Source organism: Equus caballus, chromosome 8 (genome assembly GCF_041296265.1).
Source record: "Equus caballus isolate H_3958 breed thoroughbred chromosome 8, TB-T2T, whole genome shotgun sequence".
NCBI classification, from domain to species: domain Eukaryota; kingdom Metazoa; phylum Chordata; class Mammalia; order Perissodactyla; family Equidae; genus Equus; species Equus caballus.
The window spans coordinates 47,146,428-47,161,129 of NC_091691.1; the positions used below are offsets into that span (position 1 = coordinate 47,146,428).

The 14,702-nt window shown below is 50.4% G+C and overlaps 1 protein-coding gene across 3 annotated transcripts in view; it reads right to left on the bottom strand.

Moving 5' to 3' along the window:
• The window catches only part of CABLES1 (Cdk5 and Abl enzyme substrate 1), a 106,275-nt gene that overhangs the window by 56,963 nt on the left and 34,610 nt on the right, over positions 1-14,702 (bottom strand). For all 3 annotated transcript variants that reach the window (XM_014727759.3, XM_023647500.2, XM_070220726.1), the window contains exon 2: positions 4,546-4,617. In XM_014727759.3, coding sequence (XP_014583245.2) covers positions 4,546-4,617 — 72 coding nt within the window. The remainder of the gene's footprint in view (positions 1-4,545; positions 4,618-14,702) is intronic.

The following is a 14,702-nucleotide window of genomic DNA, read 5'->3' on the forward strand; positions in this document are numbered from 1 at the left end:
ACCTTAAAATGTAACTTATCTTGGGGGCCAGCCCCACGGCTGAGTGGTTAAGTTCGCACGCTCCGCTTCGGCAGCCCAGGGTTTCGCCAGTTCGAATCCTGGGCACGGACATGGCACCGCTCATCAAGCCATGCTGAGGTGGCGTCCCACATGCCACAACTAGAAGGACTCACAACTAAAAATACACAACTATGTACAGGGGGGCTTTGGGGAGAAAAAGGAAAAATACAATCTTTAAAAAAAAAAAAAGTAATTTATCTTGAAAAAATCACACTGACGTGAATGAGTGCAGCCTAAAGCAAAGAATGGGTATCAGATGTCTAGTGGCTTCCATCAGGAGAGGGGGGCTTCCCTGGGCCTTGGTCTGGAGCAGGAAAAGCCCCCTTTCTAGTCCCATCCACTGCCTCGGAGCAGGGTCCACCGCCGTGGCCTGCAAGACACTTCAGCAGAAACCTCGGTGCTCTCAGCCTCCACCCCAAACTCACCAGGACCCTGAGCCGTCACTGGTGAGGACTGACATGCTGATGTGTACAAGAGTTTTGTAAACTGTTGAGCGACACGTTCAAACACAAGTATGCACATTCATACACATGTACACACATAAACATTCACACACATATGTTAAGCGTCGTGACTATTAACAGTCCATTAGCTACAAAGGGTGCATATTTTGTTACTATTTGCCTCCTATAGTCTTTTTCCTAAAGATTGGCACCTGAGCTAACATCTGTTGCCAATCTTTTTTTTTCCTTCTTCTTTTTCTCCCCAAAGCCTCCCAGTACATAGTTGTATATTGTAGTTGTGGTCCTGCTGGTTGTGCTGTGCAGGACGCCACCTCAGCATGGTCTGATTAGTGGTGCCAGGTCCGCACCCAGGATCTGAACCGGCAAAACCCTGGGCCGCAGAAGCAGAGCGTGCGAACTTAACCACTCGGCCACGGACTGGCCATTGCCTCCTATATTCTTAAAACTGCACCCTATGAAGGGTCCTGAATTCTTGGCTTTAAATAGATTCTTTTAAAGACTTTCAGGGCCCTGCCTGAGGGCCTTTAGTAGTCGCTTCCTGTGGACTTCAGGCACGGTTCGAGTAGGGGACACTCACCAATGCCCCTCCCCACACTCCAGGCTTCCAAACCAGATTTAGTCTTCTTGGGGTTCCGGGGGTAGAGGCTCACTCTGCCTTCTTGGGGCAGCTCTCTGGAAGCAGACCCAGGACCCCAAACCGCCTCAGTTCTACCTGCAGAATGACTGTGCGAGTCTGTAGGCCACCCAAGGTCCCCAACTTCCTCTCACAAACACAGAAGGTTCTAGAACTATGTAGTTCCTGAAGAGAGGAGACTGTCTGAAAGCATAAAGGTCTGCTTCTCCTGGTGTCTGGACAGGGCCAAGTGTCCAGGAGTATCCTCACACTCTTGCCCTGTTTTCCCCCAAAAGCAGAGCTTCTCGGGCCAGCCAGTCTGCGGGCAGTAGGCCAAGAGCTAGGCTGTGGGCTAGATGAGGGTACCTTCCCATCCCCACCCCTGCAGTGGGAAGCGGGCACGGACCCAGCCCAGGAGAGGGACGACCCGGGCTGCCCCCGTCCCCGGCGCCTGCAGAAGGAGGTGCTGTTGCCCCTCAGGTTTGAGCACAAAACCCCCCAGCCTTCTGCTGGCCCTGGACCACAGGTGGCTGTCAGCACCAGCAGGAGAGAGAGGCGGTGGCAGTAATCACTAAAGGGCGCAGCAGCCAGCGCCCATCAACCCGGCAGGCAGAAACCTGGGGCGGGTAGGGCGGCTGCCACGTTTGCTGCAGAGAACTGAGGTTTATCTGGACACCCAGCAGTGATGTCCATGGTCCTTATCTCCAGGATACGAGGTAACCACCAGGCAAGTGGAAAACTCCCCAGTCTACACCCTCTCATTGTAAATGCTCAATTCTTGGAGTTCTAGGTGGACACTGGAAACTAACTTACTGACAAACTGTGACGTGCAAGAGAAAAGCAAGACTTTTAAAAGGAGAACTTAACGAAGGTGCTTTATTTCGATATCAGCACCCAATTCTAACTGCATCCGTTGCTAATCTGCCCCTCGTTCAGCAAGCTGTCTGTTGTCTTGTCTTCTTTTCAGCATCCAACTAAACCACCAGGGAATCTAAGAAATGCTTTAAGAGAACTGCAGTGTTGGCAACAATTGCCAAGGAAACTGGAAGACCAGGCTCAGGTTGTGGCAGGTTAAGGAAAGAACAAATTAATTTCAAAGCTGCCTACACTGATGTGTAAATATGCATTTAAAAACATACATTTTAAGTGATGCAAAATTAAATTAGGATAGAATTAAATTAAAAACTAATTTAATGAAAGATTAGCTCTTTCTTGTTAGCACTGATTACAGGATACATTTAATTACGCAAAAGGTTTTTAATAGATGCCTTGGAGCCATGTGTTCAATCCACTGAGTTTAAAAGCAAGTTGGGCTAATAGCCTTCCACCCCCGCAGTTCCCAACACACTTCAGCGTCATTATCGGTGCACTCATTTCACAGAATCGGGTAGCCAGGAAGGCCGTCAGAGATCAGCCGATTTGCCCTTCCCATTTTACAGACGGGAAAACTCAGAGGCCCCAGAGAAGCTAAGTGAATTTCCAAGGCCATGTAAACAATTAGAGAAGAATCAGCCCAAGAATTCAGGTCCTCTGACTCCCAAACATCCCCTCTGCTACACCATGCTAATTTTATTTCCTAGGAACAAGTAAGTTTCTAAGTAAATATTAGAACTTTTTTTAAATTCAAAAAAAGTCCACTAGGGAAAATAAAGACTTCTTAAACTGCCCAAATTCCCTTGATTTCTGACTTATTTTTTAAAGTTTAGATTTACACAAGATTTGTTAGAAATTAAGCATAGTATCCCGTAAGTGAGAGCTGGATGAAATGACAGTTAAGGCAGATAAGCCACTTTCGCTCTGCTCATTTGTGCCGTCACAGGACTGAGGGGCAGAGGGCAGAGGACCAGCCTGGGTGGATTCTGAGACGAGGGGGCAGGGCTGATGGAACACAGCGCCCAGCTCCTCCTCGGGACCCTCTGAGCCCCCGGAATCCCTGAGGAGGGAGGAACATTTTTTTACCTGGTTTTCTTGGCTCGCAGCTACCACATTGCTCAAATGACTGGGGCTTCTAGCAGCCTCTCGAAACATCAGAGGCTTTTCAGCTCTACTTATTGATTTTCCTACTTGCAGCAGGGGTGACCTTACCTGCTCAAATGCCAAAGCCATTCGGTGCCACCTGAGAACGTTTCTCCTCCACTCTTGCTGATTACTTTGGTCCAGCACCAGCTCCCTAATTTGACTTTTAATTTAGCTTTTTGTAGGACTCCTTCAAGGAAACAGCCTTCTCCCCAAATCTAACAGTGTCTGATAGAAGATCACCTGCACCCAAACCACATTATCACACAGCCACACACCATTCATCCTAAGATGGTCCCAGAGGTTAGCAGGTTTTCAAAACGACTTCAGAAGTGGAAATCGGACTGCCTGGCCCTGACTTTCTCTTTGGGAATGATGTCAGCGATGAGATCTACAGTCATGTGACACTTTCCATCAGACCCCAGGCGTGTCTGTGCTCCACCCTTCATCCAGGCGGTCTGCGGACAAGACCTAAAACCTGGGAGTGACGCTCCAGGCAAGCAGGGAGAGGGATAGACCCCTCATCCACATCAGCACCCTCCCAGACTCAAAGGGAGGAGCCCGGGACTCCTGAGTCCTGGCTAGCGGCCAAAGCAGGAGGGGTGCAGATGTGGGTTCCCAGAGGAGCTGGTGCGTGGATGGAGTGCACATCCTCCAGGGGGCCTTTCCCTCTGCTGCCTGTCGTGCATGCCCTGTATAGCTGCAGCGTCCCATCCTACCTCAGCTCCTTCTGCAGGGAGGAACCACCACGCCGGTCAACCCAGCTGGCGCTGCGGTGAGGACTGAAGGGGACGTGGTATGTGAGCTTTGTCTCCTCCACTCAAGGCCGAGTGGACTGGGGTGCAGGCGGGGCCAGTGGAGAGGTGCAGGACCAGAGGAAGGAAAGTTGCCAGTCAGAGGCATGGCAACTGCTATCAATCAAAAAAGATGCCTCTCAAGCACTTCTCTAATTCTGAGGAAGGAACGGATTGCTTTCAGCCCCAGGGGAGCACTCACAGCCATCCTAACTGAGTTTCCCCAGCAACTGGCTATAGAGTGACATCCGGGAACCTCCTAATGAAGTCCAAAACTGTGACGACGGTGTCACCGTGCCTGGGAAGGCTGGGACGATGACGGGCTCTTCTTCATCAAGCAGCAGCTTTCAGAGCGAAAGGGAAACGGCACCCAAATTCACATCCACACGGAGCTATGCCAATACTTAATTGGGACTAAACAGTGTTCTAGTTCTAATGGTCCTCAGGGTCAGGGTTTCCAAACTATGAGTCTGGGGATGAGACTGTCACTTTTTACATTTAATTCCATAAATCAAGAATAAAAAAAAAAATCAAACTTTGGCGGCCATCTTATACCGCAGGCAATTGACATACACAAAACGCAACACCGAAAACTTGCCTCCGTAGAGGGGCGTTCTCCTCAATGTCTTCCAGGGTCTCCAAGGACGATCTCTGGGAGATGAGGCGACGTCTGCAGAGAGAGGACAGAAATCTAGGAGTTAAAACTGCATCGTAATATGGATCAGGCATTTCTGCAAATCTAAAACGCTTCTAAAAAATAAAGTCCTTAAAAAAAAAAGTTGGACACAAGCAGTCTAAGAGGCTGCCGTGTTCCCAGCCCGCACCCTGCATGCCGGGCCCATCTTGCCTTGCTGAGTCCTGCGCATTCTTCCTGGTTATAGGGCCAATTTGTGGGGATTAGGGAAGTGACTGATCACTCTTATGCTGCAATTTCCCCAAAAGACAAAAAATGACAAGATGCCCCTTAGAATATATAACTTGGGTAGTATGAGCAGTTTTTCTAAAGCATTAGATAAACTATTAAGTATTCAAATATCAGTGGTCTGAACCAGGTTAGCTGACAAATATTAAATTTTTAAAACATTAAATAAAATTTCAAAATCAATAGGATGCAATAAAAAAAGTTATGGTCTCTGGCCATGGTTTCAAAAGCAATTAGAAACAGGGAAGATATCATTTTTGGGAGAGCTTCTCAGAGACTAGTAAGATTAAATATCAGCACCTGATCAGGCAAAACACAACTCTTTTGGGCTGCTAAGACTGCAAACCACCTGCTAAAACCTCCTTGAGCTAGTTTCTTCTGCGCGACTGAAATAAGAAGAGGTCCCAGTTAACTGAGAAGATGTGGCACGGGGACCAGGGTGCGGTGGCGGCTGGTGACTCTACAGTAAATCCATCTGAACAAGGACCATCATTCACAGTCAATGGAGATGGACAGAAAAAATCTGAAAAGAATGGGACTAACATTAAAAGGATAAGTCTATTTTGCATTACATTTGACAAAATTTAGGTTAAAAACATGCAATTATAACCATATTCCAATTTGTCCTAAAGAACAAAAAAATGAATGTTGTTTTGTTTTTGTGTGTACTTCTTCTGACCGACCACCTGAACCTTTTGCTTCGTGCTTTACTTTTAATAAGACAATCAGAACAGTCATTTCTGCAAACTATTCAAGGGATCCATCAATTTTCTAAGAGCCTTTCTTATTAATCTTTTGATATTCAAATCCTTTCTAAAATTCTCATCACACATTCCCTCTTTCCTCCAATGGTAAAATGGTCTAATGCTCTCGGACCCTCGTTCGTCAGTGTGAGAAGCAAGAGATCTCCAATGTCACCTACAGTGTCTTCACGACATGCAGGACCTTTTGCGAGATCTGCAGTTTCACTCTGCAGTTAACTTACATGGAATTTCTATTTCCATAATATCTCCAGATTTCCAACAGTCAGCCAGATCTGAGGCAATGGCTGTGGGGAGACACTGATACTACCTGAGGGGGTGCAAAGGGGCCTGAGGGGGTGGGGAACCGATTTTATGGGTGGCCAATTCATTACTAAGTAGGACCTGCCTATGCAGCTCTGTAACTCCACACTCAGTTCACCCTGTGACAGCATCCTGCCGCTGTGGCTTTGAGGGGTCCAGGTCATCAGTTGAGGCACAGCCCCTGCAAGTGCTGGATCTGACTGGTATGCAGTCCCAGGCTGGGACAGGGCAGACGCCCAGGTAGCCACACTCCCACCCGTCGTAGCTCTTGGGGACAGGCGCCCCCACGTTCCCCATCCGAAGGATGTGCAATTCCACAAAGGAGCATGCATGCTGGGTCAGACAGACTTGGACTCCAGTCCTGGGGCCAGAGGCTTTGGAGCCTTAGGAAACTCCTTAATCCTTGAGCCTCAGTTTCCTCATCTATGAAATGGGAAAAGGAGAGTAACTAAGAAACAGAGAGATGCAAAGTCCTTGGCACAGGGCAATTAACGACCAGCAGCTACTGGGTTTTTGCTTTACATTCCAGTTTCTTCCACTGGGGCTGAACCCTGACCCGACACCCCACCCCATCCCCAACTAACTAGGATCAGCCCTGCTGCCCTAGCTCTGGCCGCTCCTCCAACTCCAGACAGCGGCAGGGTCACCCCAAAACGCCTTGTGCCTGAGCCCACCTGTGCCACGTGTCCTTCCATACCCTCACCCCCAACCCCTTCTAAGCATAACTCTGTGCATCACATTTGCCGATCACTGGCTACCTAGGAAATCAGTCCCCTTCAGGCCTCCGTGCAGGTTCTCACTCAACACCAATGTCTCCTCCACAGCCAGAAGGTAGTGATTAAAATGACATCTACCGTTTATCTCCGGATAATGTTCTGAGTTTTTAAATCAAAAGTGAAATATTAGTTTAAGTATGCACACCCAAACTGTCATTAGAGATAACTTATATTCACAGGCAGAAATAAATGTTTAGCTTTCAGATCCTGGAAATCTCAACAAATTCTGTCAGACATTGAGCCTTCCTTTGTAGAACGGCGTTTTCAGGTGACTAGTAAATAGACATTCAGTGTTTTGCCCAGTCTGCAACTGAAGCAGCTGTGTAGCTTCAAGGACAGCCCTCCTTGGGTGATCCCAACAGAGGTGCACCAGGAAGCCCTGAGGTGGGTCCGTGGGCAGCAACCCAAGGCCCTAGCAAGGGCCCGGCAGTGCACCCCCTCCACGCCCTGCGCCCCACTCGACCACACCGACCGCGAGCCTCGCCTGTCGGGAACACAGAGCTGACCCAGGCTTGATGCCTGTCCTCAAGGAGCTCGTATTCGAGGGGGAATCCATGAAATCCCACCAACAATCCCTCAGGCTCCTCTGGCATCGGGGCTGCCTCCCGACTCCTATCCCGAGAATAGCGTGCCTGTTCCAGTTGCACATGCCAAGCGAATCCCATGTGAACACCGGGCCGGGCAGCCTGGGCCCCACAGGCTCTCGTCCCACTCAGACCAGGGCGTTCACCCTAGAAAAAGAGGTCCATCCACGGAAGCACACCATCTGACAACTCCTCTATCAGCTCCAGCTTCCTATGCTGGAAAAGAGAGGTGCTCATTTGGAAAATAACCAAATTACAATAGATCTTTCTACACAGTTATAAGGACTTGTTTTTTAAAAGCTAGTACATTTGATATTCTCTTCATGAGTTGAACAGGTGATGATTCATGACTTTGTGTGTGTGAGCATGCACACACATACGCACACACTCACACTCTGGATTCCTCAAAGGGAAAAAAAATCCCAAACCTCCAAAAACCCAAAACCTGTTCCTTTAAATTCAGTGAATGCGCTTCCCTTCTCCACGAATGGAAACAAGCAATATATCCTTTGAGATGGACACACAGATCTTGGAAAGAACCACCACCTATCATGATAAAGAAACCGTCATACAGCACCAGGAAATCCAAGACGCGATGTCTGCCCTGCTTATGTAAAATAAGGACTTGTCGCTGCCACAAGGGCAAGCCCTGTGGTGCTCCTCTCTGCCCCCTGCCACCTTGCTGGATCTTTCCGAAGGACATAATAACCTCTCCCCTGCCTTGTGCCCTCGGAAAGCCTGCAAAGGAGGAGAAGGCTCAGGGCAGGGGCCAGCCTTCCCCAGGCACTTTGCTCCCACAGTCTGCCTCATAAACTAAGTCCCTTACTTGCAAACTCCTTATCATCGGGCTCAGTCAACAAGCAGAGGTCTTTGTATATTTTAATGACTGATAAGAATACTTAGCCTTGGACCCAAAGAGCATGCCCCTTATTAACCCAGTCGACATCAGGAAGAGCCCCCGCATTATGCGTCGATACCATCGAATGCGAGAGTCCATGACTGGTCCTCAGACTGAGTCCTCAAAACTCAGGGTTCCCCGAATTGTCTGACAATTACAATCTGGGCCCTTCTCCCCTCCACACTGGCTGCAAACACTTTTGAGGCTACTGTGGTTCACCTTCGACGTGCGTCCATAAGTCAGCCTCCCTGAAGCCCCCAGACTCATTTTAGAACCTCATCCTTTGACCACGGGACTCTGCCGAGATAAGGACACGCTAACCCCTGACAAGACTGCCTATCTGGACACACCCACCGGGACCAAATTAACCCCCTTATCATTAGTGCTACTGGTTCATTGCAGCGCTCTGTGCTCCTGGGACCCAGGGCTGGTCATAGTGATAGTTATAATAAATCCACTTACACCAAAAGCTTAAAGAAAGGTCAGTGGGAGAAGAGAGAATAAAATCACACAGAAAAATGAGACTGGGCTGACAGAGGACTGGATGAGGCAAGACCCAGGACCAGTATTTCTCAAGCGTCTTTTAGGTACAAAAGTGTCACTGGCTCCATTTTCAGGGCAGAAGCAGTAACTAACCATCCACACTAACGACAGGGCGAAGGAAAACAGGCCCAGCAGCTCGGCCATCCGGAAAGGCTTCCCTTGGTGCAGTTGGCAGTGATCCTGGAGACCCCAGGAGAGTGAGAGGCAAGGTGGGAGCTGTGTCCAGGGCACCTTCCTCAGCACTTCCGGAAGAGCGCCGTCTCTTAGCCTGGTAAGCAGAGTGCCTCGGAGAGAGAGCTGATGTAGGCAGGGAGGGGCAGACGCCAGAAGAGCTTCATGAGAGCTGGACTCTGGGCTCACTGCCGACCAGTGAGGGTCATCCTGGTCCAGCTGGGGCAGGCAGTCAAGGCCAAACCCCTTACAGGGTGACCTGGGGCAGCTGCTTGGCCTGAAATCCAAAGTCAGGCAGTGGGCACTGCAGGGGACAGCTCTGGCCCGAGGGTTAGGACCTGTATGTGATGAGGAAGGTGACCCGTTGGCCTTGGCATTGGTGCCAAACATGGAAGTCAGGCTGGGTTAATGCTCTCCACCCTGGCTGCACCTTGGAACCCCAGGGAACATTAAAAATCTCGGGGAGCAAAACCCAAGCTTTGAGAGCAAGAGGGGAGCCAACCACTGCTGTCCTCCCAAAAAAGCAACTCCTATGTGGCGCCAGTCGTCCCCAGATAAGGAGACCCCTTCCTGGCTGTCAGATGGGCCAGGGATGGCACGGTTGCCTCTTCACAGGGGTGACGGAAGGCATCAGGGATCCCTCAATGACACAGGAGATGGGCGAGCTGAGGTCATGCTCACCTCAGGTCTGTTCAGTTATTATGACCAAAAAAAGGATAAACCCAACCATAAAAATAATTTATTAATATGGTCACGAGACACCCACACACTTGTAATTTACTTGCTTTGTTACTTGTGTCTATCTCCCACGGACCACCTCCCTCCCCAGAGAAAAGTGAACCACAGAGACAGCGACCGTGCCAGGGAGGGCCCATACCTTCCCCACCTGTGTGCCCTGGGGACGGAGCACGCTTAGCCAACAGCAGGCACTCAATGAAGGCTGGCTGAATAAACTCAGGAACTCCATCGTCTGGCAGGTGGGTGTTCGTGGACTTTTCCCAGAGAGCGCCTGACCTTCCACTGGATGCTTTCCCTGCACGATGACCAGCGGGCCCTCTCTAGTCAACCTACGAGTGCCAGTGTGGTCCACAGAAGCCCAGAAGCCACCTTGGAAAGCTTCCCCAGGCCTCGCTACAATAGGAAGCAGAGGGAGGAAGATGACCCCCATCCAGCGGGAGGGGCGGGCAGGGACAGAAGGGGCCGTCTCCTCCAAGCAAAGCTGAGCAGTTCACAGCTGCAGGTAAGGCCTGATAACATGGGTTTCTACTGTTAGAGCTCACTAAACATTCATCTTTCCAAATGGAATTCTTATTGCTTTGGTGACTAAAAGTACGTCTCACTGTAAAAAAATTCACATCAGGAAGTGTAAGAAGCAGAAACTGAGAAAACGGTCTGCAGACGCCCGCGCCGGAGAGCATCCTGTAGGAGCAGGGACATCCTCTTAGGCCCTCTCCTAGCTCCACGTCTACTTCTCCGTGTACGTCTGTCTGCGGGAAACTGTGCAAAGGAAAAGGTTTTACCTTTTTAAAAACAAAAGCAGCGGGGCCAGCCTGGTGGCACAGCGGTTAAGTGTGCACGTTCCGCCTCAGTGGCCTGGGCTCACCGGTTCAGATCCCGGGTGTGGACATGGCACTGCTTGGCAAGCCATGCTGTGGTAGGCGTCCCACATATAAAGTAGAGGAAGATGGGCACGGATGTTAGCTCAGGGCCAGTCTTCCTCAGCAAAAAGAGGAGGATTGGCGGCAGATGTTAGCTCAGGGCTGATCTTCCTCAAAACAAAACAAAACAAAAGACAGCAGGGAAGAGCACCCCACCTTGGGACAAAGCTGGAACCTGGCTCAACCAATGGCGACACTCAGAGTCTGGACACGATGGAAGAGTGAGAGCCTAGAGGGAATCTGGGCTTCTCTCCTAGGTTGGGAAGAAGTCTCTGGGGCTGGGTATGCTGTTCTCTGGCTACAGACCAGCAAGTGAAAAAGGCAGTCGGCACACAGGGGCCCTGCCTGACTACTCACAGCACCCATCAGGGACGGGGGTCAAGGACCACCAGAAGGATGAGGGCTCCAGCCTCACCCTCAGTGCCTGGTCCTGACACCGACAGGTTCAGCAGCCTTCACCACAGCGACTGCAGGTGTGGGAGTGGCGGCCTGGGGCCTTTCTGAGGGCCAGAGGACTAGCAGGGTGCAGACTCATGGCCCCAGGTAAGGAGCTGCTGCAGGGCTGGAGTCAGGGCAGGACAGCGAGCAGTCCCCCTTCAATGTAGACATTGAGGAGCCTTCATCTCTTAGCCTCCTTTTCTGACTCAGAGTCACAAAGCTTCCACGGTGCCCAATCAGGGTCAAGAAGAAAAGGCTTGGGGGTCACTAACCTAGAAAACACAGCTGAGTTTTTTGTTTGTTTGTTTTTTGCTGAAGAAGACTGGCCATGAGCTAACATCCATGCCCATCTTCCTCTACTCTTTATGTGGGACGCCTACCACAGCATGGCTTGACAAGCAGTGTGTAGGTCCACGCCTGGGATCCAAACCGGCAGACCCCAGGCCACTGAAGTGGAACATGTGAACTTAACTGCTGCGCCACCAGGCTGGCCCCACAGAGCTGACGTTTTCAGTAGACAGAAAATCTGTTTGTAAAATGTCATAAGATCCCATCCACTGGTTTTTGTATTCCCACATCACAGACATATTCTTTTGTTCTGGAAATAGTGTTCAGCTCACACAGAAAAGGTTGTCTCAAAAGCAGAGTATAAACTGTAATTTGTAAACTGACTGACTACAGGAGCCTACTACTTAAAGGAGCCTCTATATATCCAGGAATTACACTTTCATTGATATATTTTTAGTGAAAATGCTGGTTTTCAAATACCAGGCTCTCTTAAAGCCAAATGCGCTCTGACACCCCACTGCTATTTCCTTCAGTTCTCTAACACAGCTTTCAGTGGTCGAGGCCACAGCACCATGAGCTCGCCCTCCAGACTCAGCAACTAAGTTATGATAGCATTGTTCATGATTTGGCAATTTCAAGCCAAGATTCCAGATGCTCCTTTAACAGAAGTCAAATCAGACTGGGCTCACTGAAGAGGCAGACTGTTTTGCACCGATACATATGTGTTCACAGATGAAGAAAGAAAAGTCAGCTGTCACCTCGGAATAGAAGCTACACAGAGTCTTAAAGCAAAAACGGACTTGGCTTCAGCCTGAAGTCGAGTTCCTCAGATCCATGCTTAGTTCTGGTTCCCACGAGCTAAAGCTTTGTCCAGCAGCAAAGGTGCTGACGAAACTGAACGTGGCCCTTCCTTGCTCACCTGGCAACGGTTGTGTGTTAGACTGTGGTGGAAACCCCAGAGGAGGAGAGTGGTGGAGTCTGACATTGCAGGTGCAGACGAGCTGGGCCAGGTCAGCAGCCTGGGGCCACCTGCAGAGCCTCCTGTCTGGACCAGTCAGGCCCGGCGATGCCTCAGGCAAGGGGCACACAGCTGGCCTGCTTGTGCAAGAACCACCTCCTCTCCCCGAGGCGGCTTACACGCCTAAAGCCAGAGCCACACCCAGAACACGGATGGAAGCAATTCAAACTCCCCAGCGGGTCACGGAGGTCTTCCTTACAATGGAAAGAAAATAGATTATCTTTAAGAAAAGGAGGGATTTGTAGATCAAGAAACAGACAAATGCTAGGAAACAGATTTTGAATCTGGCAACGTTTAAAATCTCCAGCTGATGAATCAGGCAAAAATCAAATTACAATCAATACACCAGGAGTTGCCAATCAGCTTGTTCAAATAAGATCTGTTTCTACATTTTTATATGTGGGTCAAGAAAGTGACTCTCAATGTTTAGAGAGAATACAGAGGCACTCGGCCTGCCTGAGTTTACCTTTGTTTCAAAGTTCTCATCAGACTTGCCAAACCCTGGAAAACCAAGGTGTGAGGTCATCCCAGCGTTCAGGGCTGTTCAGAGACAGCCCTGTTACAGGATTTAACGACCGGCCGTGTATTCGCTCCCCAGATCCCCCCAGTTCACCCTGCCTACAGCCGCCCTACTCATCCTACAAAACACCTTCCCATCATGTCGCCCCCAATCTGAAGATCCACAATGACCCCCTCTGGGAACGAGTGCAAACTCCTCTGACAAAGGGACCAGACGGAGGGTCAGAAGACAGCAGCAGACACAGCACACTTTGCCATCCCGAAGGCACCTGCCCAGTCTCCTGGGTCATCCTTGCGGTGTTGGGAGACAAAGGGCCCAGCCCAGGGCCGCCGGCTGAGTGACAGTTCTGCATTCTACTTGTTCAGCCTCATCCCAGAGGGAAGCGCCCTGCCCTGCAGCTGGAGGGAGCAAGTTGACCAAATGTGCAGAAGAACAGAAACCAAAAGTAGGTGTATCAAAAAAAAAATCAGGACCCAGCAAGGTTTTGGGTTTTGTGCAGCTGAGAAGAGAAACAACATTGTCCTTGCTACAGAACATGCTGGATACCCTTTGGGGGAGGGGTGACAAGTAGGGGCCAAGCCAGGACAGGGTGAGGGTGGGAAGGAGACATCAACAATGGAGAACCACTCAGAATAAAGGGTCAGCTTCACCCTGGAGAGAAAAGAGCCCTGTTATCTAACACAACCAGTCCAAGAAGTTTGGGGCCAACTCATGTATGTTCCGGGTGGGCATCAGAATTGGAGGGATTAATCTAGGTGTTCTCTATGACAGGGATTCTCTGAGCCAGGTGAGGAGGGTGGCTGGGAATCCAGCACCTGGGCCCAGAGTTTAAGGCCAGGACAGACCAGGTATGGAGTGTGTGGGAGGCAGGGAAGGGCCCGAGTGAGCTCAAAGGAAAGCCAAGATTTAACTGGGAAGAGGCAAGGAGAGTGTCTCCTGGAGAATGAGCAAGCGGACCAGCACGGAAGGTTCCGGGGGTGAACTCGGGATGGACTTCTGACAAACACGCCTCCCCAGGGCTGAAGAGGATGGGGCTGAACAAGATGGAACAGCAGGCTTGTGCGAAGCAAAGAGGAATTCCCTGACGCAAAGTCCGGGAAGGAGCCCAACAGGAACCAGGCCCCCAATCAGACGGCTAGGGTCGGTTCCAGGGGGAGCTGAAGAGACCCCAAGTGCACACATACAGATGGGTGGGGCTGGGGGGCTAACGGAACAAACACGTGCACCCCACAAGCGTGTGTGCACACTCACGCAGTGTTTCCTTCTGACACCAGAAGAACAGAGGAGGTGAGGGAACACCTGCAAGGCTTACGGGGGGGAGCGAGGTGTAGACCAAGGAGGCCCGAGTCGCTTCCATAGACACAGGCTGATTGCACCGTTCCCCAGCCTTCTGAATGCCCATGGCCTCCACTCACCTCCAGCCTCTCCAGGAAGTGCGTTTCATCCTGGACCCTCTTTTCTGTACTCAGGACGGGCCTTCTCTTAAACATCCCACCGTGACAATGGCCTGAGCATGGATGACCTTACCTCTCCTTCCCAATCATTAGGACTACTGATGCTTTGCAAGAATGCCTCTGCATGCTGAAGACTTTCTAAGCCAGAGACACATTTATTTTCCATTAGAAAGCAAAATGAGGACTCTCTGTGCCCGGTTCTACGGGGTTTGCAGCACAAAAACTGGAGCGGGACAGGAGAAAGCCACACCCCACCTGGAATGCCCTCCTCTCCACAGCTCCCCAGTCCTGAAGAGCTGCGACTGTCAGCGGGAGCTAATTTAATTACAGCGAGCAGGGAGTCGGGGGAGGGGCGCTGGTTACCCCCTCTTCGGTATTTAACAGGACCTGTAGGAGGCTGCCTTCCAGCATAATCGCTCCC